This window comes from Botrytis sinoallii (genome assembly GCF_014898435.1).
Source record: "Botrytis sinoallii strain Bc 23 chromosome Unknown BSIN_010, whole genome shotgun sequence".
In the NCBI taxonomy this organism is placed as follows: domain Eukaryota; kingdom Fungi; phylum Ascomycota; class Leotiomycetes; order Helotiales; family Sclerotiniaceae; genus Botrytis; species Botrytis sinoallii.
The window spans coordinates 2,179,466-2,196,707 of NW_024066037.1; the positions used below are offsets into that span (position 1 = coordinate 2,179,466).

The following is a 17,242-nucleotide window of genomic DNA, read 5'->3' on the forward strand; positions in this document are numbered from 1 at the left end:
TCCCCAACATTTGTTTTTACTTCCCTAAATCGTATATATCCATTTTTGTAGAATAAAAAGTTATCTGTTAGAGCCTCTAGAGGCCTAGCCGTCCTATATAGTCTTAGACTGAATGTGGACGTAAATGAAATCAATTAATCAATCAATCAATCAAAGAAATCAGCAATTGATGTAGCTTTTCTTCTAACTACGGAAATCGAAAGAAACAAGCAAATTCATAAAAAGACTTCAGTTCTATTTATGGATATAAAGGAAGCCTTCGATTACATCTCAAGAAATCGATTATTGGAAATTTGTAAGAAGCTAAAACTATCAACAAATCTGATTGCTTGGATAGCCTCATTCCTTCAATAAAGATAACTCAAATTATCCTTTAACAATCAAATCGAATCTTTCAAGCCTATTTCGACTGGAATACCATAAGGCAGCTCTATTTCTCCAATCCTATTTCTAATATATATCAGAGATTTATTCCTTTCAAAATCAATCAAATTCCTTTCCTATATTAACAATATTGCTTTGATTACAAACTCATCTTCTTAGAAAAAGAATATTATATCTCTTGAGAAAGCTACAAAGCAAATTTACAAACTTAGCTCGAAAAACGCTATTCAATTCGATTTAGCAAAAACGGAGTTAATGTACTTCTCAGCTTCCAAGTTAACTAAGGATCACTTAATCAAACTATCTAATTCCGATATCATTATATCCCAATCCCTGATCAGATGGCTAGGTATATAGTTTGATCCAAATCTCAAATTCAATCAATACATCAATATTCGAATCACACAAGCAAAAGGAGCCTTTTATCGAATAACTCGACTAGCCAATACGGAAAAAGGCCTAAGCCCGAAAGCCCTTCGACAGCTATATATAGTCTGTGTAACTAGTATAGCAGGTTACGGATCAATGATTTGGTGGAGAGAACAAACCCACTTCAGGGATAAAATACAAGCTCTTCAAAACCTAGCTTTTCGAAAGATACTAGGAGTCTTCAAAACCATTCCAATTCTCCCAATAGAAATCGAAGCGGGATTAAAACCAGCAAACATTTGATTAGATTCAAATATCAAGCAGTATGCCTTTCGATTAACAAAACTCTCACCCAAACATTCAATCAACATCGAAAAAGCTACTCTAGCATACCAATACGCTAATCGAGAACCAATCAATACTCCTCAAAGAAAGCTATATAAACCAATCCAACTTGATAGAATAAGAGAATCAATTAATAAAAAATTCGATTCGTTCTCTCTCGAAAAGATTACTCATTTCTACTTTCCACTATGGAAAAAGGAAATCCCTTTCAAAATCAATATTAATAAGGCTTCAAAAGAAAATACAGCAATACTTCATAATATTATTTTCAAATATAGAGATCAAGATACTATCTATATCTATATAGATGCCTCTTCTACAGAAAAAGGAATAGGCATTGATATAGGGATAATAACAATACAATCAAATGATCAAGTTTCATATCAAGAATAAGTAAATATTGAAAGCAATCAATTGGTTTATAATGGAGAGCTATATGGAGTTATTCGAGCTATTGAATATACTAGCTCAATTACTAGTAGTGAAAAGAAATTCAAGGTTTATTCAGATAATCAAGCAGACCTACTACAACTAAAAACACTCTCGGATCACCCTGATCAAGCCTATCAAATTCGAGCAATCAAAGTAGCCAAAGCTATTATAATTAAAGGAACGGAAATATCCTTGAATTGAATATTAGGACATACTTCAGTAAAGGGAAACGAGCTAGCAGATAAACTAGCAAAGAAAGCAACTACAATACGATCTACTTTGAATAAAACTAGTTTCGGATTATTAGGAATAATAATTAAAGAATCCTCCTTTGATCAATAAAGCTCGATTTTTAATCAATATAAACTTAGATCAAACCAAATAGTATTAATCTATTCAAAGCTATTTCTATGGAAAATTGAATCGAAAATCAAGCTACCAATTAAAACAAGGCAAAATACAACTAGCACTTTCTTTCAATTGAAACTAGATCATAATTATATTAAATCATACTTATATTGTTTTAATCACTTTAATAATAAATATATATATAGTAATATTGAGGTATCTCAATACTTTTTGATCAGTTGCTCAGTATACAAAGCGAAAAGAAAAGAGATATTCCAGAATATATCACTTTCTAAAATCACTCTATAATTTCTATTTTATATGAAAATAGGAATCGAATTAATTATCAAATTCATTAATATAATTAAAATTGCTATAAAAGCCTGGTATTTATCAAGAGCTTAAATGAAAGAAGAAAGAGAAAAAGAGAAAGAGATTGAAGAAAGAGAAAGAGAGGAAGAATACTCTACAGAGTAGATTTCCTTATTGTCTTACTATATATTATACATATAGTAAGTGGGCTTAGGTCCCCAATGTTCGTTTGCACTTCCCCAAATTGTTTATTCCTATTATTGTAAAATAAAAAGTTATCTACTAGGCCCTTAAGGCCTAGTCGTCCTATATAGTCTTAGACTGAAGGTGAACGTAAATTCAATCAATCAATCAATCAATCAATCAATAGGCTGGAATATACATTGGAGTTTTGAATAGCGAAATGAGTGATATAGCCAAGCATTCTAGGAACAACTTATTTATTTATTAAGACTTTAAGAAATCCAAGTATATTGTTTGTAGTGAATAGAGTGATTATTCGCCAAGAGTATAGCCTTTAGGTATCCTTTTTTCTCGTATCGAGATAATGCTTTACAGAATAGAGATATTGAAGGGCAGAATATCCGATTCTTGATCGGATTCTAGACAATATAGTTAGATAGATCAATAATATATAAGAATATAGAAAGTCTTAAGGTTTTCGAATATTATTTATTTATTTACTTATTTATTTATTTATTTATTTACTTATTCACTCATTTACTCATTTATTTATTTATTTATCCATTTATCCATTTATCCATTCGTTTTCATAATATAGTTTATAGTTAAGTATATTAATTATTATAGTTTCAGTCAAGGCCCTCGCTATCCTCTTATTCTCTGTTATTGCAGTTGATGCTATAGGGGTTATTAGCAAAGCTGAAGGTTTTGCTGCTACAGCTACTAGTAGTGGAACTGCTGTTGCTGTATTTCCAAAAGATCTCAACGAACTTGTCAACTGGCTTTCCGATAGTGTTGCCCGTACTATTATCCTTAACAAAACCTGGGATTTCACAAATAATATGAAATCAAAAACCGAAAAGGGTTATACACCTTTATCCAACATATACACCAATGGTGCTGGTCAGGATTCAGTCGATATCAATGGCTGATGTAAACAGACTGCAAATACTAATCAAGCTTTTACTAAACCAACTATCACTTATAATATCACTAATATTTCTCCAAATATTATCAAGCTTGGTTCTAACAAATTTATTGTTAGAGTTGGATTTGCTAGAAAGATTAAGGGTAGAGATTTCTACATTGCAGATACTAAGAATATTATTATTCAGAATATTGAGTTTATTGAAATAAATCCCAAGTATATTTGGGGTGGAGATACTATCTCCATTAATGATACAAATCTTTTATAAATCGATCACATCAAGATCTCCAGAATTGATTGTTAATTTATTATTATGGGTCCAGGTACTTTCAACCATATCTCTATTACCAATTTTGAGTTCGATGATTCTATTCTTTGGTTTGCTAAATACAACAATTACTATTACTAGATATTGTATTTCACTAGATTCTAAGATTCTGTTATTTTCAAAGGCAATTATATCCATAATACAAGTAATTGTGGATCTAAGGTTGAAGGCTTATATTTATTAATCAAGTCAAATGTCTTTCTCCAAACTGCTAACAACTATTAATCAGATATTATAGAAAATGTATTTCAAATTGGTAAAGGAGTAAAAGTACTTATTAAGGGCAATATTTTCAAGAAAGTAAATATACTTGTTATCTTCGATATTCTTAGCAACCCTCTTTGATTTTCAAATAATGGTATTACAGGATATGCTTCGGCCCTTAGCTGTAATTGTCAAGCTAATAGCCTTGTATCATCTGGATCTTTTATTGGTTCAAATACTGATATTTTGATAGCTGCTAAGGGAATGTCTCTTGCTTCTATTGATTGATTGATTGATTGATTTCATTTACGTCCATCTTCAGTCTAAGACTATATAGGACGGCTAGGCCTCTAGAGGCTCTAGCAGATAACTTTTTATTCTACAAAAATGGATATATACAATTTAGGGAAGTAAAAACAAATGCTGGGGAACAGTGCCCGCTCATTATACACATTGTATATAATAAGAAAATTGTGAAAATTAAGAAATTGTAAGGAAATCAAAGCCCTCTCTTATTTCTCTAATTACTTTTTCTTCATTCTCTTTTCCTCTCTCCTCTTTTATTACTATTCCTTTTTCTATCTCGTTTTGTATGAGAGCTCTGGCCAGGTGCCATACTCTTGTAGCGATTTTGGTGATATTGATGAATTTAATGGCTAATTCAATACCTACTTTTGTATGGAGTAGGAATTGTATAGTGATCTTAGATAGTGGTATATTCTTGAATATTTCTTTTCTCTTTGCTTTGTATATAGGATAACTAATAAGGAGGTGTTGTGGAGCCTCAATATTATTATATATACATTTGTTATCAGAGAGTTTGAATCGATATAAATAAGATTTGATATATCTATAATCTAATTTGAGTTGAAAATATGCGCTAGCAGTGTTTCGCTTGGTTTCGCTTGGTAGCTTGATTTTCGATCCTATTTTCTATGGAAATAGCTTTGAATAGGTCAAAGGGGATTGATTTGATCTGAGTTTGTATTGATTGAGAATAGAAAGCCATTGATCTGAATCGTATTCTTTGATCATTATACCTAGAAGTCCAAAACTTGTTTTGTTTGAGATAGAATATATTGTGGTTGCTTTCTTTGCTAGTTTATCTGCTAGTTCATTTCCTTCTACTAAAGTATGTCCTGGAACCCAATTTAGAGATACTTCAGCTCCTTTTGCTTTGATGATTTCCGCTGCTTTGATTGCTCGAATCTAATAGGCCTGTCCAGGGTGGTCTAATAGTGTTTTTAAGCAATATAGATCAATTTGGTTGTCCGAATATATCTTGAATTTGTTATTAATACAAGCAATTATACTAGCATATTCAATAGCTTTAGTAACCCCATAAAGCTCTCCATTATACACTAGTTGATTGCTATCAATATTCAATTATTATTAATATGAAATTCGATTGTTTGGTTGTATTGCGATTATACCTATACCTATACCTATTCCTTTTTCAGTAGAAAAGGCATTAGTATAAATATAGGTAGTATCCTTATCTCTGTGATTGAAAACGATATTGTGAAGAATAGCAGTATCTTCTTTTGATGAATTGCTAATATTAATTCTGAAGGGAATTTCCTTTTTCCATGGGGGGAAGTTGAAGTGAATAATCTTTTCAAGTGAAATAGGATTGAGATCCTGATTTATTGATCCTCTAATTCTATCAAGTTGGATTGATTTATATTGTTTTCTTTGAGGAGTAGGGATTACTTCCAAATCGGTTTGATATTGAGCTGATATTTCTTTTTTGATATTGATTGAATAATTTGGCGAGAGTTTAGCTAAACGAAATGCATATTGTCTAACATTTGAATCTAATCGAATTTTTGGGGACTTTAGGCTTGTTTCTATTTTTATTGGAAGGATTGGGGCTGTTTTGAAGACTCCTAATATCTTTCGAAAAGCTAGGTTTTGAAGCGATTATATTATATTCTTGAAATGAGTTTAATCTTTTCATCAAATTATTGATCCGTAATCAGCTATACTAGTTACACATGCTATATATAATTATCTAAGGGCTTTAGGATTAAAGCCCTTTTCGATATTAGCTAATCGAGCTATTTGATGGAAGGCATTTTTCGTTTATATGATTCGAATATTAATATATTAATCAAATTTGAGATTCGGGTCAAACCATATTCCTAGTTATCTAATGAGAGATTGGGGTACAATTATTTCCGAATTGGGTAGTGTAATTGAATATTTTTTTGTCAATTTGAATAATGAAAAGTACATTAGCTTTGTTTTTGTTAAATCAAATTGGATTGTATTTCTAAAACTGAGTTCATAGATTTGTTTTGTAACTCTTTTTAGGGTTTTGATATTCTTTTTCCATATAGATGAATGTGTGATTAAAGCAATATTATTTATATAGGAAAGAAACTTGATCGAATTAAATAAAAAGAGCTCCCTGATATATATAAGGAAGAGAATTGGAGAAATCGGGCTGCCTTGTGGTATTTTGGTTGAAATTGACTTGAAAAATTCGATTTGATTATTAAAAAATAGTTTCAATTATCTTTATTAAAGAAATGAAACTATCCAGGCTATTAGATTTATAAGCAGTTTTAGCTTCTTACAAATATCTAATAATCGATTTCTCGAAACGTAATTGAATGCTCCCTTTATATCTATAAATAATATTGAGGTCTTTTTATTGGCTTGCTTGTTTCTTTCAATTTCTGTAGTTAGTAAAAGTGCAGCATCGATTGCTGATTTCTTTTGGCGTTTTCCTATTTGACTCTTATGAAGGAAATAGATTGTTTCCATTAAATATTCTAATTGTTGAGTTAGAATCCTTTCGCTTATTTTATTTAGGCAATTTAAGAGTACAATTATTCTATATGCTTTTGGAAGGGAATAATCTGGTTTGGAAGCTTTCTTCAGAATAGTTCCTGTAGCTTATTTCCAATATTTCAAATAATATCCTAGATTAATAAGTTTACTAAAGAAAGTAAAAAAGGTTTGTGGGATTGCTTTGTAAGCCTTTATAATGATCTTTTGAGTGATTCCATCTAGACCAAGGGTTTTTCCTTGGATTTTGACTGAACAGGCATTGCTTAATTCGATTTGAGTAAGATTAGGCCATTCCCATTGCTTGGATTATTTATATCCTTCCCATTATGGTTTTGGAGTAATAGAAGGGGATAGAAACAGAGTTGATCTGAAAGCAAAGCATTTTCCTTCGAAAAAGCTTTCTATTGCAATATCCAATATCCTTTGATCTTGAAAGTCTTTAGTATAGATTATTGCTTTGAAAATTGTCTTTGTATCCTCTTTTTCTAAAAACTTATTCCAATAATCCTTCTTTGCTATTTTAATAGTTTGAAAATACTTGTTTCTAGCGATTCGATATCCTTCCTTAGAGCTATAATTCTCCAGATCTGATTCAATTCTTTGTTTTACTTCTCTTAGCTCTTTTTGGAGATCTTTCAATTCAGGTGTTCATTATGGTTTGATTCTTTTGATTAAAACAATTTTAGATATACACCTTTCTATTGCTTTTTAAATAATTCTAGTAAGTTCGCTTACTACTTGATCTAGAGTTAGATAGTGATTATCTTTGTTTTTCAAAAGGTTTAAGAAATCCTCTTTGGTTGAAAGGATTAATTCTAAATTCAATAGAATAAAGGAATATAAGGATTTCGATTTGAGTATTGATTCGAACTTTTCCTAATTTACTAGTTTAGTATTATATCTAGTTATCAATCTAGTATTAGAAGTACTTAGATCTTCTTTTTCTTTTAATTCGAATAGTATTTCTGTATAATCAGATTCTATATCTGAAAGTGTTTGCCAATTATAAATTTGAGAAGAGATTCCCTTTGATATTAGCGTTAGATCAAAAACACTTGGATTAAGGAGATTAATTCGATAGAAAAATACTGATTCCGGGCTTGTTTAAAAGAATAAGATTCTGATCTTCAAACCATTCAGCTAATTGATTAGTATTTCTGTTTTTCTTCGAAAAAGAATCCCATTATAGATAATAAGCATTGAAGTTGTCTAAAAGGATGGTTTTTGTGTGATAGATATATTATACAAGCACCTTTCGATTATAAAACCTTTCTCTTTAGCTTGATCAGCTTTGTTATATATATTAATAATTTGAAAGGTTTTGTTTCCATTTTGATAATTGAAAATTTGTATATCAGAATCTATTGGAAAATCGAAAACTAGATTGATTGTAGCTTGAAGAGTTTTTGATATGTATAATAATATACATAGCCGGTAATTAGGATTAAGTCTTGATAATGTTTGTGTGAAATTGGAGTGTATAATAAATCTTGAATTTGAATAATCAATTCCATTTTTAATAATCCAAGGTTCTTAAATTATAATGAGGTTGATATTAAGTTCTATTGCAAGCTGTAAAACGTTCTCTATAGCTTGTGAATTCTGATTGAGATTTATTTGAAGGATTCGAATATTAGTGTGACTCATTAATGAGTAGTATTCGATTTTTGTTGAATAGCCTAATAGATTTCGTATGTTTTCGAATTTGCTGTATGATTCTTTTAGCAATTCGAGTATTTTACTTCTAAGTGTTGATAGAACTTTCTTTTGATATTATATACTATACACAAATGTATTGATGTAATGTGCTTATCTCTATATAATCCATAGGAAGGGTTTTTTCTATAATAGGTATCCTGATGCTCAAATCCTTGACATTTCTGACATTGTATAGTTGATTTTGATTTGTAGAATTGTTCTATTCTTATACTACTTCCAGTAATATATAATTGCTTTCGAATAGCTAATTCTGCTTCTGATTTTGTAGCAAAAGCAATAACAATAATATCCTCTCGTTGATAGGCTTTTCTGGAGGTGGGTATAAACTAAAAGAGGATTCCTATAGGCTTGAAGTCTGGATTAAAGGTTTTGATTTCGTTGAGTATAAGATCCATTCCTTTTGTGCCTGAGAATTCTTTAATTGGGATTTTGTGAATAATGACTTTGTGCCATTCTTGATCCTTTTGGATTCTTTCGAATTTGATAATATTACTCCAAATCGCTTTCTTCTCCAATAAGAATTATAATGTAAAGGGATCATTTGTTATAATAATGATATTATTATTGAAGAATATAGTTGCTACTGCAATAACTAGCCCTTTGATTCCAATCTTTTGAAAGGCTTCATTTATTTTGTTTCGGATAATTAGAGAGGAAAAGAAGGTAGGGTTTGGAAAATCTGGCTTGATTAAGATAATTCGTTTTTGGATAAAATTAGATTTCTTTTCTATATTAGTAGATATAATGTTTTTCCCTTTGGGGACTAAATTCCATTCTCCTTTTTTTGAAATATCAGTGTATATTGATTTCAATATAGTGGTAGTAGTAGTAATGAACAAAAGAGATTTAGCTAATACTTTCGCTTGTAATTCGATTTTGCGTATAGCAGTTTCCAAATAGGTGATTTGAGAGGTGATGATATTCGAAGCTGTAGTAAGCTTCCCCTTTTCAGTATATTCTCTAAAGATCTCTAGGAGATCTAAGAGCTTGGATTGTTCTTCGCGTGATTGGGAGAGAGAGGAAGCTAGCACTATAAGGTCTCTAGCTTTCATTAATTTCATTTACGTCCATCTTCAGTCTAAGACTATATAGGACGGCTAGGCCTCTAGAGGCTCTAGCGGATAACTTTTTATTCTACAAAAATGGATATATACGATTTAGGGAAGTAAAAACAAATGCTGGGGAACAGTGCCTGCTCATTATACATATTGTATATAATAAGAAAATTGTGAAAATTAAGAAATTGTAAGGAAATCAAAGCCCTCTCTTATTTCTTTAATTACTTCTTCTTCATTCTTTTTTCTTCTTTTTTTTTCTATTATTATTCCTTTCTCTATCTCGTCTTGTATGAGAGCCCTGGCCAGGTGCCATGCTCTTGTAGCGATTTTGGTGATATTGATGAATTTAATGGCTAATTCAATATCTACTTTTGTATGGAGTAGGAACTGTATAGTGATCTTAGATAGTGATATATTCTTGAATATTTCTTTTCTCTCTGCTTTGTATATGGGACAACTAATAAGGAGGTGTTGTGGAGCCTCAATATTACCATATATACATTTGTTATTAGAGAGTTTGAATCGATATAAATAAGATTTGATATATCCATAACCTAATTTGAGTTGAAAATATGCATTAACAGTGTTTCGCTTGGTTTCGCTTGATAGCTTGATTTTCGATTCTATTTTTCATGGAAATAGTTTTGAATAGGTCAAAGGGGATTGATTTGATTTGAGTTTGTATTGATTGAGAGTAGAAAGCCATTGATCTGAATCGTATTCTTTGATTATTATATCTAGAAGTCTAAAACTTGTTTCGTTTGAGATAGAATATATTGTGGTTGTTTCTTTTGTTAGTTTATTTGCTAGCTTATTTCCTTTTACTAAAGTATGTCCTGGAATCCAATTTAGAGATATTTCAGTTCCTTTTGCTTTGATGATTTCCGCTGCTTTGATTGCTCGAATCTGATAGGTTTGTTTAGGGTGGTCTGATAGTGTTTTTAAGCGATATAGATTAGCTTGGTTGTTCGAATATATCTTGAATTTGTTGTCAATACAGGTAATTGTGCTAGTATATTTAATAGCTCTAGTAATCCTGTAAAGCTCTTTATTATATACTAGTTGATTGCTATCAATATTTAATTGTTATTGATATAAAATTCGATTGTTTGGTTGTATTGTGATTATATCTATATTTATATCTATTCCTTTTTCAGTAGAAAAAGTATCAGTATAAATGTAGGTAGTATCCTTATCTTTGTGATTGAAAACAATATTGTGAAGAATAGTAGTATCTTTTTTTGATGAATTGCTAATATTAACTCTGAAGGGAATTTCCTTTTTCCATAGGGGGAAGTTGAAGTGAATAATCTTTTCAAATAAAATAGGATTGAGATCCTGATTTATTGATCCTCTAATTCTATCAAGTTGGATTGATTTATATCGTTTTCTTTGAGGAGTAGAGATTACTTCCAAATCGGTTTGATATTGAGCTGATATTTCTTTTTCGATATTGATTGGATGGTTTGGTGAGAGTTTAGCTAGACGAAACGCGTATTGCCTAACATTTGAATCTAATCGAATTTTTGGGGGTTTTAGGCCTACTTCTACTTCTATTGGAAGGATTGGGGCTGTTTTGAAGACTCCTAATATCTTTCGAAGAGCTAGGTTTTGAAGCGATTGCATTATATTCTTGAAATGAGTTTGACCTTTCCATCAAATCACTAATCTGTAATCAGTTATACTGGTTATATATACTATATATAATTGTCTAAGGGCTTTAGGATTAAGGCCCTTTTCGGTATTAGCTAATCGAGTTATTCGATGGAAGGCATCTTTTGTTTGTGTGATTCGAATATTAATATGTTGATCGAATTTGAGGTTCGGGTCGAATTATATTCCCAATCATCTAATGAGAGATTGGAGTACAATTATTTCCGAATTGGGTAGTGTGATTGGATATTTTTTCGTCAATTTGGATGATGAAAAGTGTATTAGTTCTGTTTTTGTCAAATCGAATTGGATTGTATTTCTAGAACTGAGTTCATAGATTTGTTTTGTAACTCTTTCTAAGGTTTTGATATTCTTTTTCCATATAGATGAATGTGTGATTAAAGCAATATTATCTATATAGAAAAGAAACTTGATTGAATTAGGTAAAAAGAGCTCCTTGATATATATAAGGAAGAGAATTGGAGAAATCGGGCTACCTTATGGTATTCCAGTCGAAATTGGCTTGAAAGATTCGATTTGATTATTAAAAGATAGTTTTAATTATCTTTGTTGAAGAAATAAGACTATCCAGGCTATCAGATTTGTGGGTAGTTTTAGCTTCTTACAAATATCTAATAGTCGATTTCTCAAAACATAATCGAATGCTCCCTTTATATCTATAAATAATATTGAGGTTTTTTTATTGGCTTGCTTGTTTCTTTCAATTTCTGTAATCAGTAAAAGTGCAGTATCGATTACTGATTTCTTTTAACATCCTCCCATTTAATTTTTATAAAGAAGATGGATTGTTTTCGCTAAATATCCTAATCATTAAGCTAGAATCCTTTTGCTTATTTTACCTAGACAATTTAAGAGTGTAATTATTCTATATGCTTTTGGAAGGGAATAATCTGGTTTGGAAGCTTTCTTCAGAATAGTTTCTGTGGCTTGTTTCCAACATTTTGAGTGATATTTTAGATTAATAAGTTTATTAAAGAGAGTAAAAAAGGTTTGTGGGATTGCTTTGTAAGCCTTTATAATGATTTTTTGAATAATTCCATTTGAACCAGAGGTTTTTCCTTGGATTTTGATTAAACAGACATTGCTTAATTCGATTTGAGTAAGATTAGGCTATTCCCATTGCTTGAATTGTTTATACCCTTCCTATTGTGGTTTTGGAGTAATAGGAGGGGGTGGGAACAGAGTTGATCTGAAAGCAGAGTATTTTCCTTTGAAAGAGCTTTCTATTGCAATATCCGATATCCTTTGATCTTGAAAGTCTTTAGTATAGGCTATTGTTTTGAAAATTGTCTTTGTATCCTCCTTTTTTAGAAACTTATTTCAATAATTCTTTTTTGCTATTTTAATAGCTTGAAAGTACTTGTTTCTAGCGATTCGATATCCTTCCTTAGAGCTATAATTCTCCAGATCTAATTTAATTCTTTACTTTGCTTCTCTTAGCTCTTTTCGGAGATCTTTTAATTCAGATGTCTATTATGATTTGGTTCTTTTGATTGAAACAATTTTAGATATACACCTTTCTATTGCTTTTTGAATGATCCTAATAAGTTCGCTTACTGCTTGATCTAGAATTAGATAGTGATTGTCTTTGTTTTTCAAAAGGTTTAAAGAATCCTCTTTGATTGGAAGGATTAATTCTAAATTCGACAGAATAGGGGAATATAAGGATTCCGATTTGAGTATTGATTCGAACTTTTCCCAATTCGCTAGCTTAGTATTGTATCTAGCTATCGATCCAGTATTAAAAATATTTAGATCTTCTTTTCCTTTTAATTTGAATAGTATTCCTGCATGATCAGATCCTGTATCTGAAAGTGTTTGCCAATTGTGAATTTGAGGAGAGATTCCCTCTGATGTTAGTATTAGATCAAGAATACTTAGATTAAGGAGATTAGTTCGATAGAAAGTACTGATTCCGGGTTCGTTTAAAAGAATGAGATTCTGATCTTCAAATCATTCAGCTAATTGATCAGCGTTTCCGCTTTTCTTCGAAAAAGGATCCTATTATAAATGATAAGTATTGAAGTCGCCTAAAAGGATGGTTTCTTGTGTGATAGATATATTATACAAGCACCTTTCGATTGTGAAACCTTTCTTTTTAGCTTGATCAGCTTCGTTGTATATATTGATGATTTGAAAGGTTTTGTTTCCATTTTAACAATTGAAAATCTGTATATCAGAATCTATTAGAGAATCGAAAGCTAGATTAATTATAGCTTAAAGAGTTTTTGATATGTATAGTAATATATATAGCCGGTAATTAGAATTGAGTCTTAATAATATTTGTATGAAATTGGAATATATAATAGATCTTGAATTTGAATAATCAATTTCGTTTTTAATAATCCAAGATTCTTGAATTATAATAAAATCGATATTAAGTTTTATTGTAAGCTATAAAACATTCTCTATAGCTTGTGAACTTCGATTAAGATTTATTTGAAGAATTCGAATATTAGTATAACTCATTAATGAGTAGTATTCGATTTTTGTTAAATAGTCTGATAGATTTCGCATGTTTTCGAATTTACTGCATGATTCCCTTAGCAATTTGAGTATTTTACTTCTAAATGTTAACAGAACTTTTTTCTGATATTACATACCATATACAAGTATACTGATATAATATACTTGTCTCCACATAATCTATAGAAAGGGTTTCTTTTATAATAGATATCCTGATGCCTAAATCCTTGACATTTCTGATATTATATAGTTGGTTTTGATTTGTAAAATTATTCTACTCTTATACTACTTCCAGCAATATATAATCGCTTTCGAATAGCTAATTCTGCTTCTGATTTTATAGCAAAAGTAATAACAATAGCACCCTCTTGTTAATAGGCTCTTCTGGAAGCAAATGTAAGCCAAAAGGGGGTTTCTATAGGCTTGAAGTCTGAATTGAAGGTTTTGATTTCGTTGAGTATAAGATCCATTCCTTTTGTATTTGAGAATTCTTTAATTGGGATTTTGTGAATAATGACTTTGTACTATTCTTGATCCTTTTGGATTCTTTCGAATTTGATAATATTACTCCAAATCGCTTTCTTCTTTAATAAGAATTATAATGTAAAGGGATTATTTGTTGTAATAATAATATTATTATTAAAGGATATAGTTATTGTTATAATAATTAACTCTTTGATTTTGATCTTTTGAAAGGCTTTATTTATTTTGTTTCGGATAATTAGAGGGGAAAAGGAGGTAGGGTTTGGAAAATCTGGCTTGATTAAGATAATTCGTTTTTGGATGAGGTTAGATTTCTTTTCTATATTAGTAGATGTAATGTTTTTCCCTTTAGGGACTAAATTCCATTCTCCTTTTTTTGAAATATCAGTATATATTGGTTTCAATGTAGTGGTAGTAGTAGTAATGAGTAGAAGAGGTTTAGCTAATGCTTTTGCTTGTAATTCGATTTTGCGTATAGCGGTTTCCAAATAGGTGATTTGAGAGGTGATGATATTCGAAGCTGTAGTAAGCTTCCCCTTTTCAGTATATTCTCTAAAGATCTCTAGGAGATCTAAGAGCTTGGATTGTTCTTCGTGTGATTGGAAGAGAGAGGAAGCTAGCACTATAAGGTCTCTAGCTTTCAAAATAGCTTCCTTGGGTGTGTTTGGGTTGTTTTGGATTCTAGGTTGTTTGTTCTGATTGTTAAGGGGTATTGTAGAGCCCCGTTTCTTATTCTGATTGAATATATAGGTAGTATTGATTGTATTTTGAGTAATAAAGGGGTCACTAAGTAGATTGAATTCTTCAAATCTTTTTCCAGAACTGGCTGGCTGGTTGGTTGATAGGATAGGGCTAGAGATTTCGAATTGAGGGTTTTTAGAAGGTGGAGGAGGGCTTGAAGATATTGGGATACCTAGGACAATAGTAGGATAAGTGTTTGATATAATAGAAACTTCAGAAGGAGCCTCCATCATAACCATATCCCTAAATGTTAATGGATTGTTAAGAGAACTCATATTGAGGATCTAGTTCTTATTCTAGTAATTCGAAGTGAGAAAATTTTACACGAATTTTTGTATATATTTTGTGTTCAGAATATCAACAACAATAGCATAACAATTATTAATCAGAATCACTAGGAAGCAATTGCAATCAATTTGGTTTAATAATTATGATCTAAATCGATCGCGAACGGGTTGTATTTCAAAGAAAAAGTTTCCTTCGAAATTTGTTGTGTGACTAAATCTGGTCTCTAGCTTTCAAAATAGCTTCCTTGGGTGTGTTTGGGTTGTTTTGGATTCTAGGTTGTTTGTTCTGATTGCTAAGGGGTATTGTAGGGCCCCGTTTCTTATTCTGATTGAATATATAGGTAGTATTGGTTGTATCTTGAGTAATAAAGGGGTCACTAAGTAGATTGAATTCTTCAAATCTTCTTCCAGAACTGGCTGGCTGGTTGGTTGATAGGATAGGGCTAGAGATTTCGAATTGAGGGTTTTCAGAAAGCAAAGAAGGGCTTGAAGATATTGGGGTACCTAAAACAACAGTAGAATAAGTGTTTGGTATAATGGAGGCTTCAGAAGGAGCCTCCATCATAACCGTATCCCTAAGTATTAATGGATTGTTAAGAGAACTCATATTAAAAATCTAGTTCTTATTCTAATAATTCGGAGTAAGAAAATTTTACGCGAATTTTCGTGTATGTTTCGTGTTCGAAGTGCCGACAACAATAGCACAACAACTACTGGTCAGAATCACTGGAGAACAATTGCAATCAATTTGGTTTAATAATTATGATCTAAATCGATCGCGAACAGATCGTATTTCGAAGAAAAAGTTTCCTTCGAAATTTGTTGTGTGTGTTTGCTTGTACCCTGCTGGACCCATGCAGCGGTATCGAACTTAAATCGCGTGGTTTAGAGAGGAGACAAAAGTCTGCCTGTGCATTTGCAGTCGCTAGTCAATAAAGTTTATATAAAACACCACATCCCCAATCTTCCTGAGTTAAAGTAAGATATTCCTGAAATCTGATTCCTCATCTCGCTATATTATGGTATCATGTCCTCTCAACCATTTACGAACAAAGTTATCGCTCTCACAGGCTCAGCTTCCGGCATCGGCCTCGAAACAGCAAAGTTACTTGCAAGTCGTGGAGCGAGACTGTCACTTGCAGATGTCCAAGAAGATAAATTGAAGGAACTTCAAGCGCAGTTGGAATCAGAGTACCAGGTGGACGTGATTATCACTAAGGTCGATGTAAGAAAGTTTGAAGAGGTGGAAGCATGGATTAACAAGACCATACACAACTTCGGAAAGCTAGATGGCTCAGCCAATCTGGCTGGTGTTGCTCCGAAGTCGATTGGACTGAAAGGCATCGTCGAACAAGACTTGGACGAGTGGGAGTTTGTCTTGGGAGTCAATTTGACCGGGACAATGAACAGTTTAAAGGCTCAGCTGAAAGTAATGGCTAACAACGGCTCAATCGTGAACGCTTCCTCAATTCGGGGATTAACCGGAGCAGCAAAAAATGCCTCTTATTCTTCAGCTAAGCATGGGATCATCGGGCTCACAAGAACGGCAGCAAAGGAAGTAGGTGGGAGAGGAATTAGAGTGAATGCGATTTGTCCGTAAGTGATCTGTGCTCTTTCTTATCTCCGCCATGACGTTTTTGTGTTCTAAAGACTAGCTTTAGGGGCCGTATTTCAACACAAATGCTAAAGACTGCGGAAAACACGATTGGTCTTCACCTGCAGCCTGGAACTGCAAATTACCCACCAATTGCACTGGGGAGAGACGGAGAAGCTAAGGATGTTGCTCAGTTGGTCGCATTTCTGTTAAGTGATGAGTCAATGTACATTTCAGGAGCTGACATTAGCATTGATGGCGGATGGAGATGTTAGACGAAGTGGATGACCGAGCTAGCTCTGTGCTCTGGCTCGAGATGTTCATGGGGAAGAACTGCTTGTAATCTAGAATTTTACTTCCGAGCTCTCCACTCTTTTAGTGAACTCCATCTTTAAATTTGAGATGTCAAGTTTTGTGGATTGCTGCCAGTGATAGAATATATTCTGCCCCTGTCCGAGAGAACATGTCTATGTGTACGGAGTATGTATCTACAAAAGATAGTACACGGCCAGGGCTAGAGCCGTAGACGTCATATGCCAGGCTCACTCACTCCGCTTCTGCCAGTTCTCAGCACAGGGTGCGTCCTAG

At 32.0% G+C, this 17,242-nt stretch overlaps 1 protein-coding gene across 1 annotated transcript; it reads left to right on the forward strand.

The window, feature by feature from the left end:
- Window positions 1-16,087: 16,087 nt before the first annotated feature.
- On the forward strand, window positions 16,088-16,929 carry EAF02_006677 (uncharacterized protein; the record flags this gene model as incomplete). The annotated part of the gene is made up of 2 exons (XM_038902725.1): window positions 16,088-16,656; window positions 16,722-16,929. The coding sequence occupies 2 exons, from the start codon at window positions 16,088-16,090 to the stop codon at window positions 16,927-16,929; spliced, it is 777 nt and encodes a 258-aa protein (XP_038757945.1).
- Between the last annotated feature and the right edge of the window lie 313 nt (window positions 16,930-17,242).